The following is a 27,775-nucleotide window of genomic DNA, read 5'->3' as shown; positions in this document are numbered from 1 at the left end:
TTTGTTTTGCACTTTGGGGAAAAAAAATTTTCATTGTCATAAAAGAAGTTTATTTTCTATGTAAAATTTAACATTTAAGGATAAATAGATAGAATATTAAAAGTCCAAAATGATGTATAAATATATTGCTTTTGTTTCCTGCCCGTAATTTATTTTTCCTATTTTGTATCAGATCTGTACACGCTGTAGATGTTTAATGAATCTTTCACTACTGAAATGCAATGACCTGTTTTCTGTGCTGCCCCTCAGGAATGGGGAGTTACTATTGCAGTTTCTTATTGTATCAGATTCTTTTTTAAGTTTGTAATAAAACCACTTTGGCAAAAATAAGCATGGAAAATAAGCTAATTGTGTCGTCCTCATTGTTTCTGGGTTGATCATCATGCGACTAAATGGGGGAACTGAACACACATGGATCTTCAGTGTTGTCATAGATAAATCTACCTTCCACGTCTTATTGCCAAGTAGAAGATCCAGGACTGTGAGAAATGGATCACTGAGTTGTGTTCACATGCAAAGCCACAGACTGAGATGCCAGAGCAGTGTGTCTTGTTGCAGTAAATAAATTCATGTGATGCTTGATCAATAATTCAAAGCCAAGACAAAATTCTCTAATGGTGAGGAGCAAGATTGCTCACCACCTACTTCAAGCTGGACCCATCCCAGCAGATATTACTTTATATTTCATCATCCGCCCACCCCCTGTGTGTGTGTGTGTGTGCGCGTGTGCACATGCTTTTTTTCCCATAAACACTGACCTTGTCAGGACATGTAGTCCGCATGGAGACTTACGGAGGCAAGACCTCACTTTTGAGGAACTGGTTAAGTTTGGGACTAAGATTTGAGGTTAGGGTTAAGCGTTAAGTGGTTGTGGTTAAGGTAAGGGATAATGCTTTATTCAGGCTGTTCAAATGAATGGACATCAGTGCAGTGTCTGGAGAATAGCTGCACAATCCTGTGTGTGTGTGTGTGTGTGTGTGTGTATACCTCTCTGGGACATAAACACTGACCTTGTCAGGACCAGAAGACACAAAACCTAACTGGTTAAATTAAGGGCTAAGATTTTAATTGTGGTTAGGTAAAGGTTAGGGATAACCAAAGCCTTTTACCTTACCTTAACAGATTATGGTTAAGGTAAGGGATAAGGCTTTGGTTAGGTTGTCCAAATGAATGGATTTCAATGCAGAGTCAAAGGAGAGCAGCGTGAACCTGTGTGTGTGTGTGTGTGTGTGAGAGAGAGAGAGAGAGAGGGAGAGAGAGATAAAAGGAGAGATAGCATGCACCTGTTAGTGTCTCTGTCAGATGCAGCTGAGAGCTTGGCTCCGGCATGTGAGGCGCACACACACTCTGAGGCTGTTCTTTCTATAGCAACACATACAGTACATGCTGTATAGTGGCGTGACATTAACATGTATGGCTTGGCTCCTCCTTGGCTCTCCTCTACATCCTCATCACCCACTCGCTGCATCTACCCCCGCCCACATGTCTTCAGCTGCATCCATGTTCTCCATCTCTCTCATCATCATCATCATCATCATCACATTCCCCTTCAACCCAGCTTTTCCCTCCCCCCTCTCTCTTTTCCTCTCTTCAGAAGCCTTCCCTCCTCTCTCTCCTCCAATAATTCAAAACCACCCCATCCTTTCCTCCCCTTGTCCTGCCTCCAGGTTCCCAAAGCCCCTCCCTTTGTCCCCCCACTTCCCTTTCTCCATCATCCCCACACACTAACACTCATCCCGTTTCTCTTTGAGGCTGCTGCTGTTACGCAATGCCGCTCCGCTGCGAGTTGATGTGATCATTACGCAACCTCTCCTACTCTTCTGGAATACTGATGAGCAGCAGGGCCGTGGCAACAAAAGGACAATGGAAAACAACGCAACCTTTGAGAGAAAACAAAATCACAATCATCCTGAGAGGACATATGACATATGAAGATGCCTCCATTTTTCAGCTCCTTTGTCTTAGCAACAGTCCAAGTCCGACGTGTTATTAATTTCCAGTTTATTTCATACACATGGTCAGTTAGGACATGGCACTGTAGTTGTGTGTTTCTTATACAAGGTTAGGACAATACAAAAACATGTTTATATAAAAAGAGAAAATAAAGCAGAACACCAAAGAATAGACATTTTAAAAAAAGAAATTTCTCAGGTATTGTAGCTACTTTGAAAAGTAATCAAGACTCCAGTATGAGTGAAACGAAGCATCTGAAACTAGTACGGTTTCAGACCAAAACGCAAGTGTTTATCTTTATAGATAGACAAAGAAAACAATAGTATTTTCACACTTGTGTTACCTGCAGGTGGCGTTCCATCTGCAGTTTGTACACACTGTGTGAGCAACACTGAATAGAATTCTTTTGTTTTTTTAATTATCTGCTACTTATTTAACGCCCAGTTTTCGGAACTGAATAAACTCCCTGACAAAGCTTAATGTAGTCATACGTAAAGGTCACCGTTACAAATACATGCGGCGAAAACAATCATATTTATTTCTTTTCTTAACAGGTGAGAAATGAGACACCTGAGAGAAACAACAACAATGGCTGCTGGAAAGAAGAAACAAACAAAATAATATGCCATTTAAAGAATGCCACAAGTGTAAAAGTACAGTAGCTGTTACTTTGTCTGTAGGTGGAAAAACTCAACTACATCTGCACAGCTCTTACTTCCATTGCTTTTTCATGGTGCACTTTGACATACTATGTCAAACTCTGTGACCTGCTGAAACTTAATGATCAACAATTGCAAGCCAGTCTCACGAGTTGCCTTGCATCAGTTAAAGAGATTGCTACATACTGTAAGCCAACACTGTACCATAAAATGATGTATTGCCTCCTAAAAGGCTTTCTTGGCAAGTACCTCTGCTCAGCCTGATGCAGGACATGTTCATATAGTTAGAAAATGACAAAAGGTTTACATTTACCGATTACATTGACGTATAAACGGTGCAAAGTTTAAATTTCAAAGGAAAACAGATTGAGAAATGTCCAATATATATACAGAGTATATATATATATATGTTACACCATCAGGAAACTGACACACAGAAACACACAAGCACCAGTGACCCAGAGTGTCTACATATGGATCAATCTTAATTAAAAAAAGAAAACAACCCACACAGACTCATCTTTACCCCCGAGGTTGAGCTGTGAAAACAAGACATCATAGCTGTTTTGCTGTTTCCCCCCTTGACAGAACTTTAAACAGACCGCCAAACCCACCCATTTTTTTAATTTTTTTTTTAAAAGACATCTAGTTTTCTGTTATGGATTACAAACATAAGTACACTTGGTGTATAATAGGTCAAGAAAAACATACAAGTTCACAGGGTTTCATGCATTAAGATCCCAGACTACAGAGGATCTGAACTGGAAGCACAAAAAAAACGACTTTGGGGCGTTTATATTTAGAACATCATAGCAATTTCACACACGTCACTGAAGTTAAACGAGCATCACAGAACAGAGCATTATTGCCACGTTTGCTTCCTTCACAAGGTTATGGCGATGATGAACACGAGCATCAGTCAAAGACACTTGAGATATTCAGTCCTGTAACTAATTTAGACTCAAACTCAGCCATTTTGCCAAAAAAATAGAACCTCAAATGGAACTGAGCCGCTGTGCATGTGCCCTCTGCTGCACAACACCACTCTGTAGCCCTGCTAAACGCTTACCCATTCCAAGTGGATGAGGTAAATAAGACTGTGCACACACTGTATGTATGCATGTATGTATGTGTCGAGAACGATATACATCTGTTTTTAAAATAAATATTAGTTTGATTCCCTGCTTAGTCATTGGTTTTTATCTTCAGTATTGTTTCTCAAAGAACAGCACTGTGAACAAGTCTCAGGGCGCCACCAGCTCTGTTTTTAATGTAGCTGTTAAATACCCACTGTAGACCTTATTCACAGCAGATAGTCAACATGTAATAGGACATATTGTTCAAGTGCAAGTGTAGATAACACTACATATTTGACACTTTAACCTGTATATTATTCCCCCCCCCCTCTAAAAGTGTGTTGCAGCATCTAATGGTGGCCTAAGACCTTTCCACAGTACTGCATATGGAATTGTCTGATATATTGTTGTACATCACAATCAACAGATGCATTATTACCATCAGAATAAATACAGCACTCATTATTTGGCAGATAAGGAATAGTAACGGTTAATATAGACACAGTCAGAAGTTCCTGTCGTAGGAAATAAAGACCATGAGACAATCATTTAAATACTTAAAAGCAGTCAACTTTTCTTTTTTAAATCAATCCAGCCATCACTACACTATGAGCAGATAGTGGCTCTGGTGCCCTGTCTTTGCAGTGTGCAGTACAATAAACATCCCTACACATAAAACATACCCCTCCACTAGTGAGGGCCCTTGAGGACATGGAGATCGGACATGGACCTCTGTCTGCAAACAGTAACCTACAGAAAAAAAACACTTTCTCTTTGTAAAACAACCATCTTAATCCAAAGTTTGTTTATAAAATATTGTGTGAGGCTCTGGAAGCTGATCTGAGGTTAGTAGAAAAGGAAGCACAGCAGCTTAAAACTGAAAGTCATGCAAGTTTTTTATCCCCCCTCCTTTATAAGCGGCTGTGTCTCCGTCTGTCCTTGCTGTAAATATGACACCTGATACCACTATCTTTACACAATGTGTTTTTAGGAAAAAAGTGCGAAAACGAACACAAATTTATGTGGTGCTGGTAGATGAATATATATATATATATATATAATGTTAAAGTTTTTTCTTTAACAGCATTTTTGTGTGCGCATATGTGTGCAAGTGAGTTACAAGAAGGGACTAACTGTGACTGAATGACGCCACTATCAAATGTCGCTCCTTTCCTCCTTCGCTGACCTGAGGTCTTTGATTTCTCTCTCACCTTAAGCCTGCAAACCTGCATCCTCCTCCTGATTTATCCGTGTGTCCCTCACATATCCTGCCAGGAGTTTATGAACCTCCTTATTCTGAGCCTCGGCTGGAGAATTGTAAAGGAAGTACAGACACAAACCTAAGTGCAGCACAAGAAAAAGTGAGGGACTGCACTTGTGCGCCAGTCTAAATACACAACTTTTGTTTCTCGTTCTTTGGTCCACTTGGAAGAACTGCTATGCAGTGAATGATGTGAGTTTTATGGAACAGCGTGTGATTCTTTGCACCAGCCTGCTCTTTTCATACCTCCCAACTTTCCTGAAACCAACTTTTGACAGACCATGGGAGTTTCCACAACCCTCGTCTCGGATTGTAGGAGCCAGGCGCTCTCCACAGGCCTTCCTGTGACTTCCACTCCCATCATGCCTCACTGCCTGCCAGTGTGTGTATCCAAAACTCCAGCATCACATTAAAAAAAACAAGTGGAGCACAGAACACAGTGACTGGAGGCCAGCAAAGTGCAAATTGAGAATCCCTTGGAATTTGTGTCTGTGTTGAATTTTGTGGGGAAGGGAGTTCCGCTTTTGTCTCGCTGATACTTTATGAGATTTAAGCTAACTTCTTTACAGTGGGCCATACTTGGCCTCATAGCGGGCCAGGACGTTCTTGCAGCGGCCACAGTCCTTCCGCATCTCAGCCACTTGTTGCCTCAGTGCGGCATTTTCCCGCTCCAGGAAAGAGGCGCGCACAGTGATCTGGTTCTCCTTCAGCCGGCGCGCGTCACGAGAGCGCTTCGCCGCCACGTTGTTCTTCTTCCTCCTAGACCAGTATTTCTCATCCTGAGAGAATGAGAGTGGAATAGGTTTAGAGGAACATGTCCGACATTAGTGAGGGATTTGAAACAAACAAACAAACAAACATCTGCGTTGTGAAAACATCCACCCCCCCCGTCTCTTATCTCTAATCCACAAGCCACCCTTCTGTTTGCTTTAATCCAACCACAGCTGAGCTGCCTTTAATTTTGAAACACTGTCACCTAGAACAACATGATGACCACCATCCATATGTAACTAGTCTTTATGCATAGGCTGCATATAAGTTTCTATTTCCCAAACTGCACATAATAATGCAAAATATTTAACAACAGGTAAATCAAAATTTCACCAGTTATTTCAAAGATACAATAATAAATTGCCACAGCATCAGATGCAGACACACCATCACAATGAATCGACCAACCTTCTGCTCATCAGGAACAAACACTTTCTTGGCCTTCTTGATCATAGGCTGCGGTTTCAGCTCCTCGTCAGAGAACTTGTGTTTGCGGGGGTTGAACAGCTCGCCTCCCGGCACGCTGGACAGAACCAGGTCTGTGGGATCAGGCTGGAAATTAATGTCCACCTCAATCGCGTCTGGGTCGATAGGGGAGGGTGTGTTGCGCTCTGTGGATATAAAGAGAAAATATGAGCTTGTGTTAAAGAGAAGTCACTTCTCTTCAGTAACATTCACTACATTTACAGCTCTACGGCGCATTGATTAGATCGGATTAGTGTGTTGATTTGTCAAGCATACAAACAGTCAGTACCAAATATTTGCTGGTTACAGCAGCACAAATAAAGTTTTTTTTGAAAAATACATCTTCAAAGACTCCATCAACTGTCCAAATGTCTTTAATCTCAATTACTCACCGTTTTTCTTCTCCACTTTCACCTCCACTTTTGCTTCCTCAGGCAATGATTCCTCCTCTTGTCCCTCCTCCTCCTCCTCTTGATCTTGTTCCTCCTGCTCCTGCTCCTCCTCCTCCTCCTCCTCCTCCTCTCTGTCCTCATCTTCTAGTTTAGCTGTTTGTAAAGTAGTGATGGTCACAGCTTCTTCTGGTTCTGAGGTGACAGTAGAGGTGACGGAGGCAGAGGGGGAAGATGCTGAGGCAGGGATGGATGCAGCAGCAGCAGCAGCATCATTAGTAGGAGTAGGGGCAGCTGTAGCAGCAACCTTAGGGATGGATTTGCTTTTGCCCTCCACTGAGGCAAGAGTCTTCTGCAGCTCCTCATCCTCCAGGTTCACTGGGATCCCATTCTCCAGGAGGAACTCATCCAGGTCCATGTACTCCAAGTGGAAGGTCTCCCCGTCATAGGGAATGGTCTTCTCCCAAATGGCTGGGGTCAAGGAGGCGGATACCCCTCCACTGCCGCCACTGCCAACACCTGTTCCTCCTCTAGAACCTCCACCAGCGATGGCTGCCTCACCCCTGCCTCCCTCCACATCATCAGCTGTGCTCAGCTTCTCCTTTTCAATTTCTGCATTAAAAGACAGAGGGGTAACAAACGGGTTAAAGGAATGGCTGCCTGTGTTTTTTTTCTGTGCACACGTGACTTCAAAAATCAGCATCTGAGACTAAATAATAAATGCAAAGAAAGTGGGAGGTGACCTTTGACAAAAACAACACACGTGTAAACAAAGATGTTGACAAACATGAGTTTTAAAAGAGAGATTAGAAGATGCGACATCTTCTAATGTGAAATAGGTGGACAAAGATAAGCATTATAAAAACAGAGGTCTCCTGTTCACAGTGTGGATGCTCTGTTCAGCAGCAGAGAGCAGCGAGAACTTTTTGTTCTTTTCTGCTCCGTGCAGCATGATGTGATGTTTGTCCGTATCTCATCATCAAATACGAGCCATTGTTTACCGACATATTAGATGGTCCCACCACACAGCGTCTCTTCCTTCGACAAACCCGTTACTACGTTCATAAAAAAAACAGCCACTCTGGGTGAGAGTGAGCGCTCGTTTTAAACACCGCTCTTACCATCGTCGCCTTCCTCCAGGATGTTAGGAGGCGGGATGTCCATGATCTTCTTCAAAACAAACGGGAAGGATTTCTGCGGAGCCACTGTGACGACGTCGCCACCGTCGGGCTGAAGCTTCACGGACACCGCGTCTTTACCAGGCATTGTCCGCTGTCAAACTCCTGAGGACTAACGTCGCCGAGAATTAGCAGCTCCTTCACCGGGAAACAGCGGCAACAAACGCGCGCACACACACACACACACACACGCGAGTCTCAGCCTAGTACAACTGCGACTGCTACTATTGTTTGTTTGTCAACACTAACGTTTCTAGACGACGACACCACACGCGACCCTTATTCTCTTCTGTTCTCACTGAGTGACTGAGTTTGTTAGATATTCCTGAGCTGAAAGCCCCGCCCACTCGGAATAGTGGACGCTGATTAGCTGCTGTGCTGTTCTGTTGTTCTGTTCGCTACGACTACTGCTCAAATACGTGCTTTTGTTTTTGTGAAGCAGTAGTTCTACGACTGTCAAAGAGAACAAAGACTCTTGAACCACAGTCAGAAACACACTGACTAGGTGTGCAGAATTATACCTCATTTTAAATAAACAAAGAAGAAACTAAATGTATGTTAGCCATAATAAAGGGATAATAATAATAACACTCACATTAATACAACAACAACATGCAGGTCAATGTGTCAACACAGTCTCTTCAGCGTGCAAGTGTGTGTGTGTGTGTGTGTGTACATTCAGACCCATCCTCCCCAAGAAGCTCGTGGCCAAACACGTGTGCCCCGCCCCCGTGCGTTTCACGTTTAAGTACAAGCTGCCGAGAGGCGTGGCTTCACGTTCCCAGCACGTGCGGGCCAACGCAAGTTGGCGCAGGCACTCGCCCCCACCGTTGGAACAACAGCCACGAGACCCAGAGATAACAGAGCTGTTATTTATCCCACACATAAAAAATAAAAATGACAGACAACAAAGCACACAAACAAATGCACTAATAATAATATTAATAATCAATAAGTCATCCAACTCAATACATTAAGAAACAGTGATACAGTCATATTGTGTTTTTATATGCACGTTTCCATGCACGCGTTGCGCGGTGAGGGTGTCACACGCTGTTCTGCAGGATGTTCTGGTTGAGGAACATGATGTTCAAACCTGCCTTGACAGTTAATCTCTCTCTCTCTCTCTCTCTCTCTCTCTCAAACAAAACCTAACTTGGTAGATTTTTCAGTGACCTTATTGTTATGATGATATTACATGCTCTATCAGGTGATCATTTATTGCTTTACACTTATCAACATTTAAGAACTCACTCACTCCCTTTTTAACAGCACCAGAGTAAACAACCTGCTTTTGCATCTGTCCCAGCATAAAGGAGGCTCTAAATCCCTGCTACAGCTACTGTTTATATTCTCATTTTCTCCAAGTCCAGTTTCAGTCTCCTTGGACTTTGCAGTGTGTACTAGGGCTGAAAATATTACTGGATTACTAGAAATGTATTAAATTAAGTCTATGAAATGTTTAAACATGACTGGGAAGCAAGAGGCAGATGTATTATCTACAGATTACATATGGTCCAATCGATTAGGTTTTGTATTAGTAAATTATTATTATTATAATTATTAGAAAATTATGCGACACATAAAAAGGTGCCACTCAAGCTTATGCCATTTTATCAGCATTCTTCCTTGGATTGCAGCAGAATAATCTACAATTACAGCCTATACAAAACCATCAAATGTATGACTGGAACCATTGAGGACGAGAAGGTTCTGCACACATACTGCATGAATTGTGATTTTGTGTATCTAAGAACATTGTAATGTCAAACAGCACATCAAGCAGTGCAACTACAGTATGTCCTGGAGAATGACTTTATTCTAACACGCTGCTGTTAAAATAAGCTGCACAAAAAATGCTTCTTAAACAAGGAAATAGGTATGTGGCATCCCGAGTAGAATGTGTGAATATTAGTGGTTTTGATTTGCAGCTAAAGGAGAGCGCACAGAGAAAGAAACACCACCAATCACTGGCATGTGACTTGTGCGCTGTCATTAAGAGGCACACGAAGCAAAACGAGAGCAGCAGCCCAGAGATACATGCATATACTGTATGTCTCTGAATCATTTATTATAATAAACCCATGCACAAAACAAACACGATTTTCATCATTAAACATTGAAATGTTGGTATGACAGTAAAACTGCTTCATATTTGATCACAGAACCTCTGATTTTGATGTAAAAGCCTGATCAAACAGAGTAACACATTGTGCAGGAGTGCTGTCGTGAGGACTTAAGAGATTGATATGTGAAGGTAACAGAAAAGACAGAAACTCTTCATGGTGTTATTAGTGACCGAGAATGAGCAACTCCAGTGTAACGTAGTATTCTATTTATCTATTTGCTTTAATCATGATTAATCTGTGTCAGTTGCAATGTCTTCTTATCCGTTGTCATCTCTGCTCCACTTTAAAACATGTTCTCATTGTTTTCCGTAAAGCACGTTGGATTGGCTCACTACATGAAATGCATTACATAGTACATAGATAAGAGGCTGCAGTGAGGGACAAAAAGAAAAAAAATGGGCCCGTTGTGATAAAGTGACCGTGTTTTCAGTGAGTCTACAGACTACCACATAAAATGAACACCAAAGCAAAAGATGACACGTGCAGACGTGATGAAACCTGTGGAGAGGGCATTGTCAGTGGTGTCTGCTGACACACTACACCTCACTGACCTACCATCACCTGAGCCTGTTATAAGTATTCAGAGCAGCTGGACACGTTTTCATCACCAGCCTGCACCTGCTCCTGAGCTGACAGCCACACGTAACCATGGTGACCACAGACTACAGCAGTTGTAGTGAGACCAGACAAGTTGTTTTTGCTTAAATATTATCTTCATGCCAGTACTGAGGTAGTCAAAAATGTCGTGTTTTTTGAAGGGATAATCACATCTTTAATCATACTATCACAGATTAAAACTAAATGAAAGCTTTCCTTAAATATCTAATAAATACCTGTATCTTACATGGATAAATAGTACATACTATGTCTTGGGTATAGGTAGTAAATAGTGCACCCAGTTGCCAGTTACATATACTTTGTTAAAACTACTACTATAATCATCATAATTATTATTATTATTGCCCATTGGTTGTTGTTTTTTGCTTTATTAATTAATCATTTGTGGGCGTTAATCCATACACGAACATGATATAGAGTATAATCATAATACTATACTATAATCATATATGTTTTCCATGTTAAGTCTTTGTAATGTATTCACTCTGCAAATTACAGGGAAAACAAGTACTTTATAAACTTATAAACTTATTTTCTTACCGCAGTCATCGAAGGCGGGGAAGGAGAAAGCATAGTCAGCCCAGGACTTGAGGAGGTCAGGGAGGTCGTTCTTGTCTCCCATGTAGATTTGGTTTGTTGTGGACATAATGGCGAGCTTCCACACAGTCTTCTAAAGTCTTTGACGTCGCAGTCCAGCTCAAAGAGACAGAGACAGAGTTGCGTCCTCCTGTGTCTGAGTGTGTCTCTGGGTGTTTGTTCTCTACGTTGCTGACTTGAGTCACTTTAAACTAAGTTCTCAGCAGCAGCATCAGGTCTCCTCACGAGGACTCTCTCGAGTCCCCACAGTCTAGGCACATGGGGCCGCGCTGATTCGCCGACAGCTGAGCGTGCGCCTGTCAATCACGCGCAAGGACCAATCAGAGAGCAGTGGGCGGACTCTAACGAATCAAAAGCACAACAACAGTGTACAACAGAGCACATTTGTCTCCACGCACGGCAGCACGTGCAGAACATGAACGAGACTCGAGACCCTGGCCCGGTTTCCACCTGGTTTAAACTAGATGAGCGCCACACGCCACCTAACGATGTGAGGGGGAACTGCACCACAGTCCTGGCACTACAATACTGCACTACAGTATTTGACTACTACCGAGTTAAATGCACATTATTTGGTGTACTTACAAAAGACAGAGTCCTAATATGAACACTAATAATCCGACTATTGACCTTTTCCGAGTGAGATATTATTTGATGGTGTTTACATGTGTTTCTAAAAGAATGTTGTGTTAATATTCCTGTTTACCTTTTACCTAAATACAATATACACTGCTGTAAAAAATGCCAACATAGTACTTTTTTTTAATCAGAATAACATGTAAACACATCCACATAATAAAACTGAAATAATTAGAAGTATGCCACTGATGTGGCAGTGTCTTATTTAACATATATATTATATTGTCTCAGGTTAACATGGGAAGCTTTCTGTCCATGTATACTGTTATAGTTCACTGTGAAGGTAATTCAATAACGAGTCTTGCATTTAAATTGTATCATGGACAAAATAACTTCTATTAATACTATAAATGTTGGTTCTTATGAGTTTAACAGTAGTTTACTGTATATTTTTCTCAATCTAATGGGTGGTTCTAGTTGTATAATGAACTTAATATAATGTTTTTACTTAAATATTCTTTTGCTAAGTCAGTCAGTCAGTCATCATCTACCACTTTATCCTCCACCAGAGGGTCGCAGGGGGTGCTGTGCCAATCTCAACTACATCGGGCGATAGGTGGGGTACACCCTGGACAGTTCGCCAGTCCATCGCAGGGCCACACACAACTAGAGACAAACAACCATTCAGAACCTGGAGAGAACCCACGCACACACTGCCAAAATATAATATTATTATTATTATTATTAATAATGGTATTATTATTCTCACCCCTGGGCATTTTACCTCTTTTTTTTCATACTGCTTACTGTGTGCATAAAAATCCCTGAGCACTCGTACTCTGCAGCTGTGCAGGTACTAATGCCAAATAAAACCTAATATACATAATAAAAACTTCTTCTATTCTACATCATACATCCAAGCATTTTAGATGCACCCCACACTGGAAAGAAAATGTGGGAAGCTGACATGAAAAAAATATTCTTTGACATTTACAGAGGTCACACATCAGGCTGTAGCAACTACTTCTACCCATGTAGACCACAGGAGGGTTGCGGGGTGCCAATCTCAGCTGACATAGGGCGATAGGCAGGGAAAACACTGGACAGTTTGCCAGTCCACAGCAGGGCCAGATATAGAGACAAAAAACCATTCAACCATTCACTCTCACACCTAAGGTCAATCTAGAGTGTCCAATTTACCCAATTCCCATGTTACACATTTCTGGACTGTGGGAGGAAAAAGGAGGCACCCAAACTCCAGGCCCTTGTTCCAACCCTCGAACCCGGCTCGAACCCGGGTCTTCTTGCTGCCGAACCCTACTCCTCTGATTTAGTTTAAATTACCAAATCTCTTATGATAAAATATCACATCAACATTGTACATCTTTGCTTGTCCTGGAACTGAACAGTGCATATTTTTATTTGAGATAAAGATTTAGAATGTGACAAATCACTTGTGGGGTAATTTAATGTCCTCTCTTTATGAACATTGGAACGAAATATTTTGAGGCAAGTAAAGACAAAGCAGTAAAAAAAGATTTGTGTGTAAACTTCACAAGGATTAAATCACACACATGTATAGTGTATGGCTAAATACTGACCATCTGAATGCTGTGTAATGCTCAGTTTGTTTGTCTGCTGTGTTTTTCATCAGCATCAATCCAAGTCTTACTTTTGCTGTATTGAGTCATTTGTTTTGTTTTCACTGAACAGATGTGAGAAAGAAGAAATTAAATACATTTACAAAGAGAAAGTAAATGCTGCATGGTTTTTGAGAAAGCAAATCTGTCATACTTTAAGTGATTCTTTGGTAAACTAAGCGACCTTCTCGCTGTGAGGCTGCAGTGCTAGGTACTACGCCACCACGTGGTTCTTGAAAATACCTAATATACTGATATGCTAGTCTGGCAGGAAAAAAAGCTCACATTTGTGGCTCACAAGAGAAATTATAATTCAATTTCTCAGTCCTGAAGTAGGAAGTTGTAATTTCCAAAGTCAAAATCATCAGGCATGACGAGCATATCTTCTCTGGCCTTGGCCAGCTTCTGTCGAAGAAAATCACGTCTGTCGTTCCACTCCTGAAGTTCCTCCGGGCTGTGGGCATAGTCACAGCTCACGCCGTCCGGACAGCGGCCGTTCATCCTGTTGGTCATGAACAGGAAGCCAAAAATGTAATTAGTTCAAACTTTTTTCTGTTGACTGTGAGGTGTATATCAAGTTGTTTAGCTGCTAATTGACCAACTACGGACCCTGTGTGTTTTTTCAATGACTTGAATAGTCTCTTCTTTTGATATTGCTGGAAACTGCTGTTTGTACCCAAATGTTTAAATGCACTTATTATAAGTCGCTTTGGATAAAAGCATCTGCTAAATGACATGTAATGTAATGAAACTGATAGCAACCTGGTGGGAGAAGGAGCAAAAAAAATGTTTTTCTTATTAGAGAATTTAAAAGAACTTTACATTGTAGGGCGGTAAATAAATATTTGCAGTATCGCGAACCAGCTCACTCCCAAAACTGCTCCAGAAGAAGGACTCACTTGGGGCAGAGTTCAAAGTATTTTCCAGGGAAGCGGTAGCTCCATGTCAGGGCCTCATCTTCTCCTTCACAGCTGAACACTCTTGCCTTGTGCTTCTCAGTGGAGATGTGCTGCTGCCACTGCCGCTCGCTGTTACTGTGTCTGCCGCACAGACGGCAGTGGAATCCACTCTAAAATTCAAAGCACACACAATCTTTTTATCATCTTAAAGTCAATGATTTTTGCTTTGGTGACCGTGGAGCTTCTTTTTTGTGTTTGACTCTATGGAAATGAAAAAAAAGGAAGCCTACCATCAGTTCAGCATAGTCAGTTGGCATGACAATAGATTTCTCTTCTGGGATGGGCTGGGTGAGTGTGGCTTCATCTGCATGACGGTTTTGAGTGGATGTTGTCAGCCACATGTCATAAACCTGCTGGATGTCTGGCACTACAGACGCACATGAAGGGAGATGATTTCAAAACGAGATTAGTAAGATTAAGAGTCATTTTTTCAGTTATATTTTTTTTAATCTTCACTGTAGAGCCAATGCTGTATCTCATTGTCATGTCACAATGAATCACCAAATGGCAAAACGAGACCAGACAGACAAGCTCTGGAAACCAGACTTTGTTAAAAGGAGGCAAGTTTTCTATATTGAACGGTAAAGTGGTTTCAATAACTCACAGTTATTATTCTTCATATACGTCCACATCTCTCTCTCCTCTTGGCTGTGAGCAAAGGTGCAGTTCCCAGTGAAGTTACATTTCTTTTTTGCTAAAATCTGGCCACACATCTGCAGAGACAAAGGCTCATACTGCTGAAACAGATCACAGTCTGCAGTACAGACAACAGGTAAACGTGCACATTTAATTTGTCATGTATTAAGCATAGTTGACAAAAAAATATTTGCACAACAGGAGGTGGAGCACACTTACATCATAATGGAAAGGGAAGTTCTTTGCATGAGGCAATGGCCGCACAGGAAGCCATTTGCTTCTCTCTAAAGACCAAACCAGCAGCACACGTCTGTCTTTAGTCCACCTGGAAGTGATGTCATAAGCAGAGACACACACACAAAATTATAATCAACTTTGTTTACATAGCACGAACAAAGAAATTTTGTGTTTTTTGCGGGTTTGAACCAGGATAAAACAAATGAGTCAATGAAATCAGGCAATTAAAAGGATTACAAGGAAATATATAGTATAATAATATTAATAATAAGAGGAACAATTAAGACAAGATTAAACCAGGTGTTAAAATTAATCCTCCACATGAGGGTTGCACGGAGAGCTGGAGCCAATCCCTGCTGACATTGAGTGAAAGGCAGGGTACGCCCTGGACAGGCCCCCAGACCATCATGGGAGCCTTGCCTGCCTTGACCTAGACCTTGTGATTCAGTGTATTTAGGCTTTAAAGTCAAAATTATAACTTGGGATTCACCTGGATCTCTGATAGTATGACATGGCTATGTTCAAAGATAAGCATTGTAATTTAACAAATTTAATTAACCGCATATAAGACTAAGCAAATATATGCATTTATTTGTTTTACTTACGTATGCCTGGCCTTAGCAGTGCAGTACTTGAGGGCTTTATCTGCTTCACTGATCTGGCCATCCCGCCAGCACTGAGCACATGCCAGCTTCAACTTCATGTTCAGACTTTTTCTGGCTCCTCCACCTCCTCCTCCTTTCTGTTTACTACTTCCACTTCCCAAAAACAACTGCACCAATATGACAAAAATAAAACGCAATAATCACTTACACCTGTCAGAATGAGCCATACAATAATCTTAAACATTACAAATGCAATAATTACATAGATCTGTATAGAAATACACTATGCTTTCTAATAGCTTCATAAAAATGTACGTAAGGGGAAAATGTCAGGCAGCAAAGACAATGACAGTCATGGGAGGGATGTCCCTGTTTTACCATGCTTGTTAAATTTAGAAAAATAAGAGCACACAGAAACAATTTCTTACTCTATTGCACTTCTGCTTGCTTGCGTTTTGCTCCTGTTTCTCATAATGTTGTATGGCTACTTTCACGATCTCCTCAGGGCTAATACCTGTAAATAACACAGATGCACATACAGAAATACAAGTGAAACTCTACACGCTGCTCCTGTCCTCTGGTCTCATTATCGAAGTAAGAAATGAATGCCAATCGCTCTCGACTCCACAATTTCCTTCCACTGCACCTGTGTCTTGCTGCACTCTCCATGTTTTGAGCTCTATGATGGAGTGGGCATAGTGGCAGCTGTCTTCTCTCTGGCAGCCGTACCGCATGGCGTTGTAGCACAAATCCAAATGACACAGGACACTCAGTGGACGGACCTTCCTGTAGTTCACATTGTGGGTCCTCACCACGAAAGCCAAGCATCTGAAGGAGATGTCAGGAAATATGGTACGAGTTACAGAGGTCACAGATGAGTGAAATGAGCAAACATGTTGCAAACACACTCACTTATTGGCATCAAAAGTGTGACGAGCATCCAGGTTAGAGCAGACAGTGTGATTGTCTCTGCAGCGTTTACTGATGATTCTAGGTTTATTGTCGTAACACTCCTAAAGAGAGAGACAGAGAAACATGAAAGAAGCAAAAATCTTCTTTCTTCTTAACCTTAACACTCCCAAAACGCTGTAGTACATATACCAGTCCTGTGTGTGGTGCCGTTACACTGCCACATAAATACACCAAATCCTTGTATATATCAAAAGTCCTTAATTCACTTACCTGACAGAGGAAGATGAATGTGCCCTTGTGTTCCTGAAGAAGGCGTATGATGCTGTTTGCGGGATCCAGTTTGACAGCTGTTGTTTCAAACAACAGGTTTCTGTCCAGCCTCCCTATACGCTCTTCTGTCCAAATGTCGATCTCCAGCTGGTTGTAGGCAAATGTACAATTCTCTCCATACTTGCACACACCCAAATCCCCAGAACTCAGCAGCTCTGAATGCGTGAGAAAATGCATCATTCACTCACATGAACACAGTGACGTTAATCCGGTCGTCTGCAATTCATCCAACCATCTTATGATGAGAGCAGTCATCTTCACCCGTGATATCCTGACAAATATTACATTCCATCTATAAAGTCCTAAAGTCTATCAAAAACTATAAAACATCAATATATTAAGGATTTTATTCTGTGCATTTGTTATCAAGCCCCTGCAAATAACTTGTGGACGTGTGAGTATGATTTTGAGATCCTTACCCCGGCAAAGGACAAAGGGCCCTTTAAAGGATGTGCAAGGAGGAATTGGTCTCACTCGGGTCCACTCTGAAGGATGACCTTCCTTTCGTCTACATAACAGAATGTCTCGCTTGCAGATGTGAACCAGGTCTGGTTTGTGAACGTATGAATAGATCCCTTGACCTGAAAACAAATGATTTTCTTCAATATTAAAATACATTTAATGGGAAGAAACATCGGAGGTGATTGCATCTTGTAAACATGACAGGACTTTATCAGTAAGTTTCATACAGAACTACACTGCCACCTTACCTTCTCGAGGGAAACAGAGCGAGCAGGCCTGCAGGAACTCGTGGGTGGAGGACAGAGGGTTAGAACCTGCTGCCCCAGCTTTGGTTTTCTTCTCCTTCAGGGCCACAATTAAAATAAGACATGAGTTACCGCTTTCAAAATAATAATAATGAAAAGCTAGATTATCAGCCTTACTTTATAGTTATTCTTTGGAGAATGTGCAACTGGGGCTACAGCTGTGTGAGAGCCTGGAATACATGAGGAGAAGCAAGAGAACGTCAAGTTACACATTGTGAATACCTGTGCTAAATGGGCTGAAACATAACACAAGTATAAGGTCTTAAAAGGAGTACTTTTGCTTGAAATTTGCCAAATATTTTCCACTGTACACACAATATCGCTCCTCCTTTTAAGTTAAATTCATAGATGAACCATGACGTGTAGAAAAAGGGCTTACTTTCCTTCTTTGAAGGGCCTAGACTGTATTTAAAAATGGACCTAGTCTTCCAGTTTGAAAAGTGAAACCTAGGGAGTAGGATAAAATAGCAGTTAGTCACCATGGGGCGACTACACTGATTGCAAAAATAACTCAATCTGAATGGTTACTCGATTTATAATGTCAGTAAATATTTAGGAGTTAATGGTCTCAATCAGACCAGACTAGTTTCAGCTCAAACTCCAATAGAACACGATGAGAAGGCTTTTTAGTAGATCTGCACAAGGTAAAAAAATTTGTCAAAGCAACCTAGGTAAAAGGAAAGACCCCATGTATTGCTATTATTATTATTATTATTATAATAATAAATCACCAATGAATCATAATCACCAGGCGTGCTGAAATCAGAGAGCGAGTCCAGGCCTGTTCCTCCAATGACACCTGGTAAAACCGCCCCAACACCTTTCACTGAGCAAAACGAGTCAAGGACATCGAGGGAGTCAAGCTGGTCCACTGCTTTTACACCAAACACTGAGACATCACTACTATGAGCAGCCAGATTAATCACAGGCTCTATGTCATCGAGTGAATCACTAAGGCACTTGTTCTTCACATCCAAGTCTGTTTTGATTTTATTCACTTCCTCAGTAGCAGCAGCAATGGGCGTTGCATCTAAAAATTCGTCAAGACAATCAAGGCCATTGAGGGTTTCCAGTGCCGTAGAGGTCAGTCCCACATTTGGCACAGCTGCATCAACTCCAGCAAAGTCGTCTAAGACGTCCAGTCCCTGCAAGGTTGAGATGTCGTCCAGGATGTCCAGTGTTGCTGTGGTGGTGCTATGGCCGCCACCTGAAAAAGAATCCAGGGAGTTGAGCTGGCTGATGGCTGAGTTAAAGAAGGCCGGGGGGAGCTGTGGTGTTGGAGCAGGCAGGATCGCAGGAACTGTGTGTGTGTCAGTGGATGTTCTGCCGGGATCTGAGAGCGTTGCGTCAGTGTGGTGAGTCTGACAAAGCAAGAGCAAGACAACAAAATAAGTGATGATGAGATTGAAAGGTTTTTAGCGATGTAGAAATGAAAACACTGCCAAATATCGAGAGGATTCTAATTTCATTTCTCCAGTGACATGAACTTTTACAGCTCCAGTGTGCAAGAATTAGGCCTGACCTCTTTCCTTCTGGAACTGAGTTACAAGCAGTAGTGGTTAGTGTCCAGCCCTAAGAAATGGGACACTTTCTTAATGGGACACTTTAAGAAAGTGATACATCCTCATGTAAGTAAATGCAATATGTTTGCCGGGAAGAATGCAATTATCAGCTGCTGTTATAGCGCAACTGTGAGCAATTGTGGACTATTCAATGCCTGGGAATACTCTGTAAGAGAACACAAACTCGTTTTGTCGTGTGTGGTATTTTCTAAGGGTATCATATATATTAGTTTCCTTGGATAAGATTTATCTGCTAAAAATCTCAGTGTGCCCCTGAAAAATCTGGACAATTTGGACATGCTACACCTACATGTGAACACACAACAGGAAGAGGTAAGGCTAAATTTTAGGGGTGAGGGGTGAGAAGGGATTGACCCTCTGTGACATCTAATAGTGAAACTGCAGACTGCAACAAACAGAGGACTCTTTTCTTTGCTCTCCCTCTAACAGGAAGGATGTTATTCTTAGTTTGTGTGGTTATGCAAAATGGATGCTCTGGCTAGTTTGTCCACTGTCCATCTATCACACAGATCAGTCATCTGTGTGAATACGACCAAACTCCTTTACCTCAGTTGTCTCCTGTTGGGTGGAAAAGCAGTCAAGCAGGCTGTCCAAGTCGTCTCCCATCAGCTCAGAGTCTTCCACAATGTCCACTCTGTGAGGCACTGAGGGGACAGCGGGTTGGTGGCAGCTGCGAGATATGGAGGGAATGGTGGACTGAGGGATGCTGGGAAAGCTGACTGAGAGATGCAGAAAATTATATATTTAGATATTAATTTACATATGACCTGCCATATGTATGTAAAAGAAAAATAATAATAATGTAAGATGTAAACATACATGCTGTCTGTATACTTTCATATAATAAGTTAAAGTCAAGTGTTCACACCTGGTGCAAGGCTGCTCAGAGGATTGATACCATTTCCTAAATTAGAATCAGACACCTGCAGGTGAGAAGCAAGAAAAAAAATGAACATCTGGAGGATTTGAGATGATGAGTAATAACCCAAGAAAAATACTTCTCAACACAGGAAAGCATTTATAAAAACCATAATACATAAATAAATCATTGAAAGAAAACACTTGTCTAAGGCAAATTCTGTCAGCTTAAAGGTTTTCAGATGTTTTTAGTGATTTGTGCTTAGTAAGAGTCATGTGTTTTGTTTTTCAAGTATTATTTCATGTACAGTGGTGAATGTTATAGAGGCTGTGTGGGACTTGCCTTGTTGGCATCAGTGGTCGTGTTTCTGTTGGTGACACCTCTCGTCACTTGTACATGGTCCTGAGAGAGGCAAGGAAACAAACTCCATAAGAGATGCAAAGTAAATGGAGACTACATGTGTACCACTATACTCAGGTGGTATAAAAAAAAAAAAATCACATAAATATTCAGGTACAATAGTCATGCACATGCCAGTGTAAACAGGAAGCCGACTCCATCTCCATTAGTTTCAGAAAGTCGCTGATCACAACCAATCAGGAAGTGAAGTGGGTCAACTGTGTCATTGTTTCCAAAAATCATCCAGACTAAAATGGAGCCCCGGAGTTTTTTTCAAACAATCAGCTTTATTTTGACCATAAAGCTGATTATAGACATACACAGGGCTGAATTTAATTTTTTAATTAACAAAACTGAGTCATTTGACATATTACATAAAGACAGGTAATATGACAGCAGGGAGTGTTTTTCCTTCACTGTTAATGTTACTGTAACTGAATTTATCTTAAATATAAAACAAAAAATTATATTTTTAAGGTATTTCCTTATTTTGGCTGGTTCATACTGGTATCCAAATTACTCAAATACATTTGACAATATCCTTTGATTAATGGTCTCGTGAGTAAGATTTAGGGTGAGATTATTTTAATTTGGCAGAAATTGAAGACAAATACATATTTCATTTGTTTCAATTCAAGTGAATTTTTTTTATATTCATATCAGGATGATGTTAACTGAAGGCTACATAGGTTTTTCAACACACTTGAAAGTGAAGGAGAGAAGTGAAGAATACCCAGCTACCACCTCACCAATAAATAAATAAACCAAAGAAATACTCATCACCGATACTTACATTAGTGCTGATATATGGCTTTCTGTTCTTAAGTCCCAGGTGGACGGCGAGCAGCTGTGCCAGCTCATTCACATCTTTGTCCTGTCAAGAATCAACAAAAAAACAATAATTAACTGATTCCGTACACAAACAACAAGTCTGTGACATGTGGCATTGAGCATCCTAACAAACCAACATGCTGTTAAACCATCAAGTTAAATTTTTTTGGGGCATGCTAACATTTATTAATCATTACATTGTTTCAAGAAGAGATTGTAAAGACATGCATCCTTTGTGACCTTATATCTTTCATAACACAGGCTGACTGTAATTTCTATGTTGCATACTGGTGTAGGCTGCATGTACTGAAGGACAAGCCTGTCATTGTGTGTTCCTTCAAACTAATAATACTGTCATTGTAACATGATTTTCACACCCTAACCCTGACACTGCATGTAGAACTTCTACTCAACTCCTAATGAACTTTTTTCAAATCCGTTTGAAACATTGTGTCAAAGATGGTGTTCCAATTTCCACCAGAGGGTACTTTCATTTCTGCAGGTATTTGGGTTTAATCAAAAGTAAATGACACTTGTTGAATTGCCGTTGTCGCTAAATGAAATTCAGAATTTCCTCAAAGCTGTTAGGGTTCATCCACTACATTTCAAGGCAAACAATCCAGTCAAATGTCAGATATATCAGTCAGGGTGAATCACGCAAACCCATTAACACTGTAATAGTCATGAAAATCAATGCAAGTGGACCTTGTGAGTAGAGGTGGGCAAGATATATCGTCTAAGATCATTTTGTGTTGTTGTTCTAAAGATGTGCAAATTAACATTGAGATTTTAAACGATGATGCACGCACTGAAACTCTGCACGTTGGCTGCCACACAGGTTAGCCAATTGTGGGTAGACGCCAGACCCTGCAGCTAAGTCCTTGAATTATTTGTAGCAGAGATATTTACCCAGAGTTCAATGTTTCAGTTGCAAGTCTTTGAATTATTATTACTTGAACGCTAAAGTATAAAGAAAATAAGAGTTTGTTTTCCGGAAACATTGTATTCCATTGATATAATTGTTTGTGAGTGAGTTTTTGTTAAGACCCTGTTTGGACCTGGTATTATCATCCATCCTGAGTTATCCAGTTGCATGTGGACAGTGAGGAGTACAGATGTAAATGCACCCAATGTATCCTCATCACAAAAACCTGGGGCTGTTGAACTATTAATGGTATATTAATTGCAATTGATTGCAGAAGTTCAACACTTAAACCAGATCAACTGCATTTTCATCAAGTTTAAAACACTATTGTTTTACATCTGTTTTAAGGCCACATTCAAAAATTCAATCCAAAGCTAATAGACTTGTTTCTAAAACCACTCGGCTCCTCTTGACTGTCAAACACACTGACAAACACATCTGTTCAGTCAGACTCTTTAAAAGAATAATTTTGTTCTCACAAACAGGACATAACTTTTGTATCTGAACAGCACAAGTGAAGTGAAAAACCAATCACACGTGATCACAGGAATCATGCAGGATACACTTGGTGTGAACAGTCGTACTTGGCACTGTCCACATGTGATTGGATCGCCAAGGACAGACGTTAATACCAGGTCAGAACAGGGCCAAACAGGCCAAGAATTAACTTGTCAAACAAAGTGATAACTTCCCTCCATTATCACACGCTCTCCCTCAGTGAAGCGGTCATCCTACGCATGAAAACAGCATTTAGCATTATTCCAGATTTGTTTGTATGGAGGTCATCTGAATTGCAATTTTTTCTTTTATTTACCAGTCGAGTGATAAGGAGACAGTCTGTGGTGCAGTTGTAGGCTTCCTTGTACCTCCCAAGCTCCTTCAAACAGAGTGCCTTCCTGTACAGAGCTCTGTGGCTTTCCTTACACAACGCAAGAGCTTGGTCACAGTCCTGCACGCCACGATCATATTCCCCCTGTGGAAAACAAGACAAATGTGGACAACGTAAAAAGACTACAAACGAGAAGCCCAGGAATGTAGAAAGGAAAGGCGATTTGAGGAGTGTGCCCTTGGTATGTGGCCTTGCACCGCTCATAAACACTAAATCTAAGTGATTTAGTACAGGTCACATTCTTTTAAGTGCAACACTGCTTTTAGAGGCAGCTTCTTAATTCAAGTGTGAGGACGAGTTTTTCTCCATGTTCTCTTAATACCTCCTCCTCTTCCTGTTGCGTTATTACAATAACACTTTGAAGAAAAAGAAAAAGAAAAACGTCATTCTTATTTTTTAACAGTGTAATTGTAAGTATTTGTACTGACCCTCTGTCAGTAATGGGTTTGTCTGGATATAATGCCATAAGCAGCCAAAGAACCCTTAGCTGCCTCAGTGAAATGACCACATTGTTGAAGTCTGAAGTTTATTATTTCCTGATCAATTATTTAGTCTACAAAGTCATTTAATGTAAAACACCCATACTAATTTGAACCAGAGCTGCAAATATCACTATCTATCTATCTATACACATATATATTGCTATTTTGCCATCATATCATTGTTGATTACTCTGCCGATTAAGAAAAAGGAAAGTCCAACCCAATTTCTCAAAATTCAACACGTGATTTATACTATTTCACAAATTATTGATGATACATCAGTGTTTTCACAGGACACACACAAGTGAGCACTAAAAGCTAAAGTTCATTGGTTTCAAATAACTCTGGACTTAATGAAACAGTGAAGCTAACCAGTTCCCATAAGCAGCCAAGGTCATAACGATAAGGGGCTGAGTCTTTGGCGAGAGACAGAAAGAGGATAGATGTCTGGTCTTCCTGAGGGAAATGATTGCATGAAATATTGACATAAATGAAAGAGATTCATGTTCAAACATGCATATGATACATGGTCCTGTATAGAATCTTTGCTTGTAACTGTAGTTTTTAAATCTATGTGTGCAGTTTTAATACAGCCTGACGTAGAGTTAACCTTCAGACTGGGGAGACATTACACATTTATCTTCTGTTGTTCACATCTATTCTCCTTGATCTAGATTCATTAAACGCTTCTGTGTAATCTGGTTCTGCTGAAATCTTATCCACCATGAAGTGGAAAAAGTTAACCAGCCCATAGAGTTGATGTGATGGAACAATGGCTAAGAGACATCATAAAAGATTTGGTGGCAAATGTATTAACAGTCATTGTCACGCTTAATGTGAAGTAGCAAATCATGTGGCTCAATCAGATTAAACTTTAGCTGGAAAAATTCCCTCAGTGATAGCAAATAACTGTACTACTGTGTGTTACATCACATTCATTATTAGACACAGGTTAAATGGGCCGATGCTCACCATCTTTGAATAATCAGGATTGATCATTATCAAACTAACAAGCTGATTATTAATCATTTATGTAAGTTTACTAAATTTTCGATTTTACACAAGTTTGGGTTCTTAATTACCAATTTCATGTATTTGATTTTTAGTTTATACAGCACTTAAAATATATACTTTAAGTTGTAAGAGTCAACTTACAGTTTTGTATTTTAAGTGTCCATACACTGTTGTGTGAATCAATATTCCATGAGACTTTTATGTGTCTGTGCTGAACTGCACTGATGCTCAATGAAAGTTTCTTTTGTAGCTCACCATGCTGTGGAAAGCAGTAGCCCGGTTGACATACAGGCTCTCCAGCAAAGCCTCGGGGATGAGGATGGCTTCCTCCACGGCGTAGTACGAGACATTCAGGCCTTCGGTGAACTGTTTCACTGCCTGCTCCCACTCTCCATCTTTGAACAAGATGTTGCCCTCATCAAGCAAGTTGCACACCAAGTGGGTCAGGAAATCCTGGGGGAAGGAAAAGAAAGAAGGGAATATGGTTCTAAGTTTCATGAATGGTCTTACAATCTGGGCGTGGTCACAGTGCTCATGTGCAAGGATAGTCTGCACAAAGGATGGTCAGTGGTTACAGGAAAAAAAACAGACTCAAGATAGGCCACAACAAAATGAGATAAGATAATCATGATCAAACTCAACCAAATGCCACAATACTATGCAATAAGAGATTTAAACGGTAGGAATGAATATTGAAAGTAGTGCTGAAACAATTAGTCTATTATCAATTTTTAATCGATTACTAAATGAATCGTCAACTATTTTGATAATTAATCAGTCCGAGTTTTTAAGGAATTACAGCAAGTTTTCTGATTTTTCAGCTTCTTAAATGTGAGTCCTGGTTTCTTTGCTCCATGTAACAAAGAAATCATTCAAACTGAATATTTTTTGGTTTCTGGACAAGACAACGAAAGAGAACACTGATCCACATTTTCTGACATTTTATGGACCAAATGATTACTCAATTAATCGAGAAAATAACTGACGGATTAAACGATTATGAAAATAATCGTTAAATGCAGTCCTTATTGACAGCAACACATTTACTATTCCTCCAAGGTTTACTCACTTTAAAGATGTTTTCAATTTTTAAGGTCTGTTTTAATTTCATAAAATGCAGTGATGGCAGCAAATGAATGGCGGCATACCAAGATGGTTTCCCCAAGATGGTTTCTGTTCTTTAGAAACAGAAATTCAGCTTCCATGCAAATTCCATGCAAATTTGCCAAATTCTCTGACACTGTGTCAGATGCAGGTTATGGTGGTGACAACAGCTATGGTAGACGTTCCTACAGTTAACATGACAACTGCACACTACTTCAAAATGGGTGGCATCTGTTGCATGAAAGAATTGCACATTTTACTGTGAACGGTACACCTGTGCAATAATCCTGCTCTTCAGCATCTAGATAACATCTCACTTGCCAGGTGGATCGATTAGTTGTAGTAAAGGTTATGAAAATTGATTAATTTAAGAACAAAATTTGAGAGAAATGTCTGTTTCTATTTTTGAAAAGGATACAAACAGACAAAATGTTGCAAATAAATATTTTTCCTCAAATCACTACGCCCTACTTGGAAACCATCAGGCTCAGTCCAAATGTAATACCGTAGACAAGGAAAAAGACAGAGGGGTTTCAGTGAGAGACTACAAAAAGCAAGTCAGGACAAACTAACTGTTGATAATAAGACTCACAAAAGCAAAGGAGTGCAAAGAGGAAAAACAAGTGGAGAGTAACATAATAACAACATTGTGTGTGTACCTGGTAGTGCTCCGGCTCTGGATAAGCCAGGGAAGACCTGAAACAAAAGAAGTAACCTTTTACATTCCAAATTAGTGACACTGCTTGGTGACAAGAAAACGAGTCTATATCAGTCAGGGCTGGTTTCACTTGCTGTCAACTCACTGTATAAACGCAAGAGCTTTGCCTATCTCCTGCTTGCGTTTGAGTCTGGCAGGGTCCATGCTTTTTCACTGAGAGAAAGACAAGAGCACAAGTGGATTATTAACATAAATACACCGGTGTTATGTTGACATTAGAGCTAGGCGACGTGGACAGGAATGTATACTGCTCTTTACAGAAAACATTTCACATCTCTTTAGTAAAATGTTAAGGGCAGTTGTGTGTTATGTCTATAAGTTTATTAATTTTATATCAACGTATATTGACGCTTTTTATATTGATATTTAAGAATTGTATCGCCACATATATTGGTACGGAACTATCGTCCGGCCTTAGTTGAAGGTAGCTGTGAAGTGAAGCTTGTATCTCCCGGTTAACGGCAGCAAACATCGATCTTCCACACAAACCGTGAAGACACTCTTACTGGGCCTGAGTGGAGCCCTCAAACACCCAGCTTTCATGCCCCCTGCCCCCGCACGAACCCCCGCTATCATGGCTCCAAACACAACACACCTACCTGGTGAAGTGAGGAGGTTCATTGAACCCAAACTGTGGCACTTTGGCGCTTCGTACTGGGAAAAGACGCGGAAAGTTTGTGTCGGGCCGAGATGCAGAGGTGTTAAGCCGCACGGCGAGAAGGAAAGAAAGCAGTGTAGTCTCCTAAGTTTCGATTCTCAACAGTGGCAGTAGCAGTCCGGTCTGCCCCGCCCACAAGGCAACTGCACATTTCTGCACTGGCCCTTTAACGACGCCCCCTGCTGTTAACCGTTTGTGAGGTTCTGGTTCACACCACACGGCGGCGCAGAGGTTCAGAGTTCAAAGTTCACAAGGGCATTTCCGCACGGAGTGTGGCTGGTTTCTTCCCAAACACATAGTTGTATTGTACACACTAAATTAACTGTAGATGTGAATAAATCATCTCTGTGTGTAACTGGCAACCTGTCCATGGTTCTCTCTCTCTTTCTCTCTCTCTCTCTCTCTCATTGAAGAATAGGACAATTTATTTATTTGATCAATGTATTATTGTGTTTTAGCATAGTTATGAGTATGAGGTAAAGTAATCACAAATGTAGATAGCCTATTTATTTATTTAACATGATAATAAAAAGAATGAAAGAAAAAAAACCC

At 40.7% G+C, this 27,775-nt stretch overlaps 2 protein-coding genes across 3 annotated transcripts; both read right to left on the bottom strand.

Annotated features, from left to right (window-relative positions):
* Positions 1-1,984: 1,984 nt before the first annotated feature.
* On the bottom strand, positions 1,985-11,325 carry tefb (TEF transcription factor, PAR bZIP family member b). 2 transcript variants are annotated; one of them, XM_044051210.1, is made up of 4 exons: positions 11,040-11,325; positions 6,578-7,186; positions 6,129-6,331; positions 1,985-5,728 (listed from the first exon to the last, which is right to left on the bottom strand). In XM_044051210.1, the coding sequence occupies exons 1-4, from the start codon at positions 11,143-11,145 to the stop codon at positions 5,513-5,515; spliced, it is 1,134 nt and encodes a 377-aa protein (XP_043907145.1). In that variant the 5' UTR covers positions 11,146-11,325; the 3' UTR covers positions 1,985-5,512. The 2 variants fall into 2 exon arrangements, with proteins under 2 accessions (XP_043907145.1, XP_043907144.1); XM_044051209.1 differs by lacking the exon at positions 11,040-11,325 and adding an exon at positions 7,696-8,365.
* Positions 11,326-13,054: 1,729 nt separating this feature from the next.
* Positions 13,055-27,331, bottom strand: LOC122785696 (zinc finger CCCH domain-containing protein 7B-like). Its single transcript, XM_044051599.1, has 23 exons — positions 27,165-27,331; positions 26,651-26,718; positions 26,507-26,543; positions 24,999-25,196; positions 23,173-23,331; positions 21,396-21,476; positions 20,546-20,605; positions 20,213-20,267; positions 19,891-20,063; positions 18,510-19,122; positions 17,879-17,931; positions 17,705-17,798; positions 17,414-17,575; positions 16,935-17,149; positions 16,665-16,765; positions 16,399-16,580; positions 16,181-16,266; positions 15,753-15,919; positions 15,130-15,235; positions 14,879-14,987; positions 14,505-14,641; positions 14,215-14,384; positions 13,055-13,817 (listed from the first exon to the last, which is right to left on the bottom strand). The coding sequence occupies exons 2-23, from the start codon at positions 26,707-26,709 to the stop codon at positions 13,637-13,639; spliced, it is 3,198 nt and encodes a 1,065-aa protein (XP_043907534.1). The 5' UTR covers positions 26,710-26,718; positions 27,165-27,331; the 3' UTR covers positions 13,055-13,636.
* Between the last annotated feature and the right edge of the window lie 444 nt (positions 27,332-27,775).

Source organism: Solea senegalensis, linkage group LG19 (assembly GCF_019176455.1).
Source record: "Solea senegalensis isolate Sse05_10M linkage group LG19, IFAPA_SoseM_1, whole genome shotgun sequence".
In the NCBI taxonomy this organism is placed as follows: Eukaryota; Metazoa; Chordata; class Actinopteri; order Pleuronectiformes; family Soleidae; genus Solea; species Solea senegalensis.
Note: the sequence above shows the minus strand (reverse complement) of the source record. Positions and strands in the feature narration are given on the sequence as shown.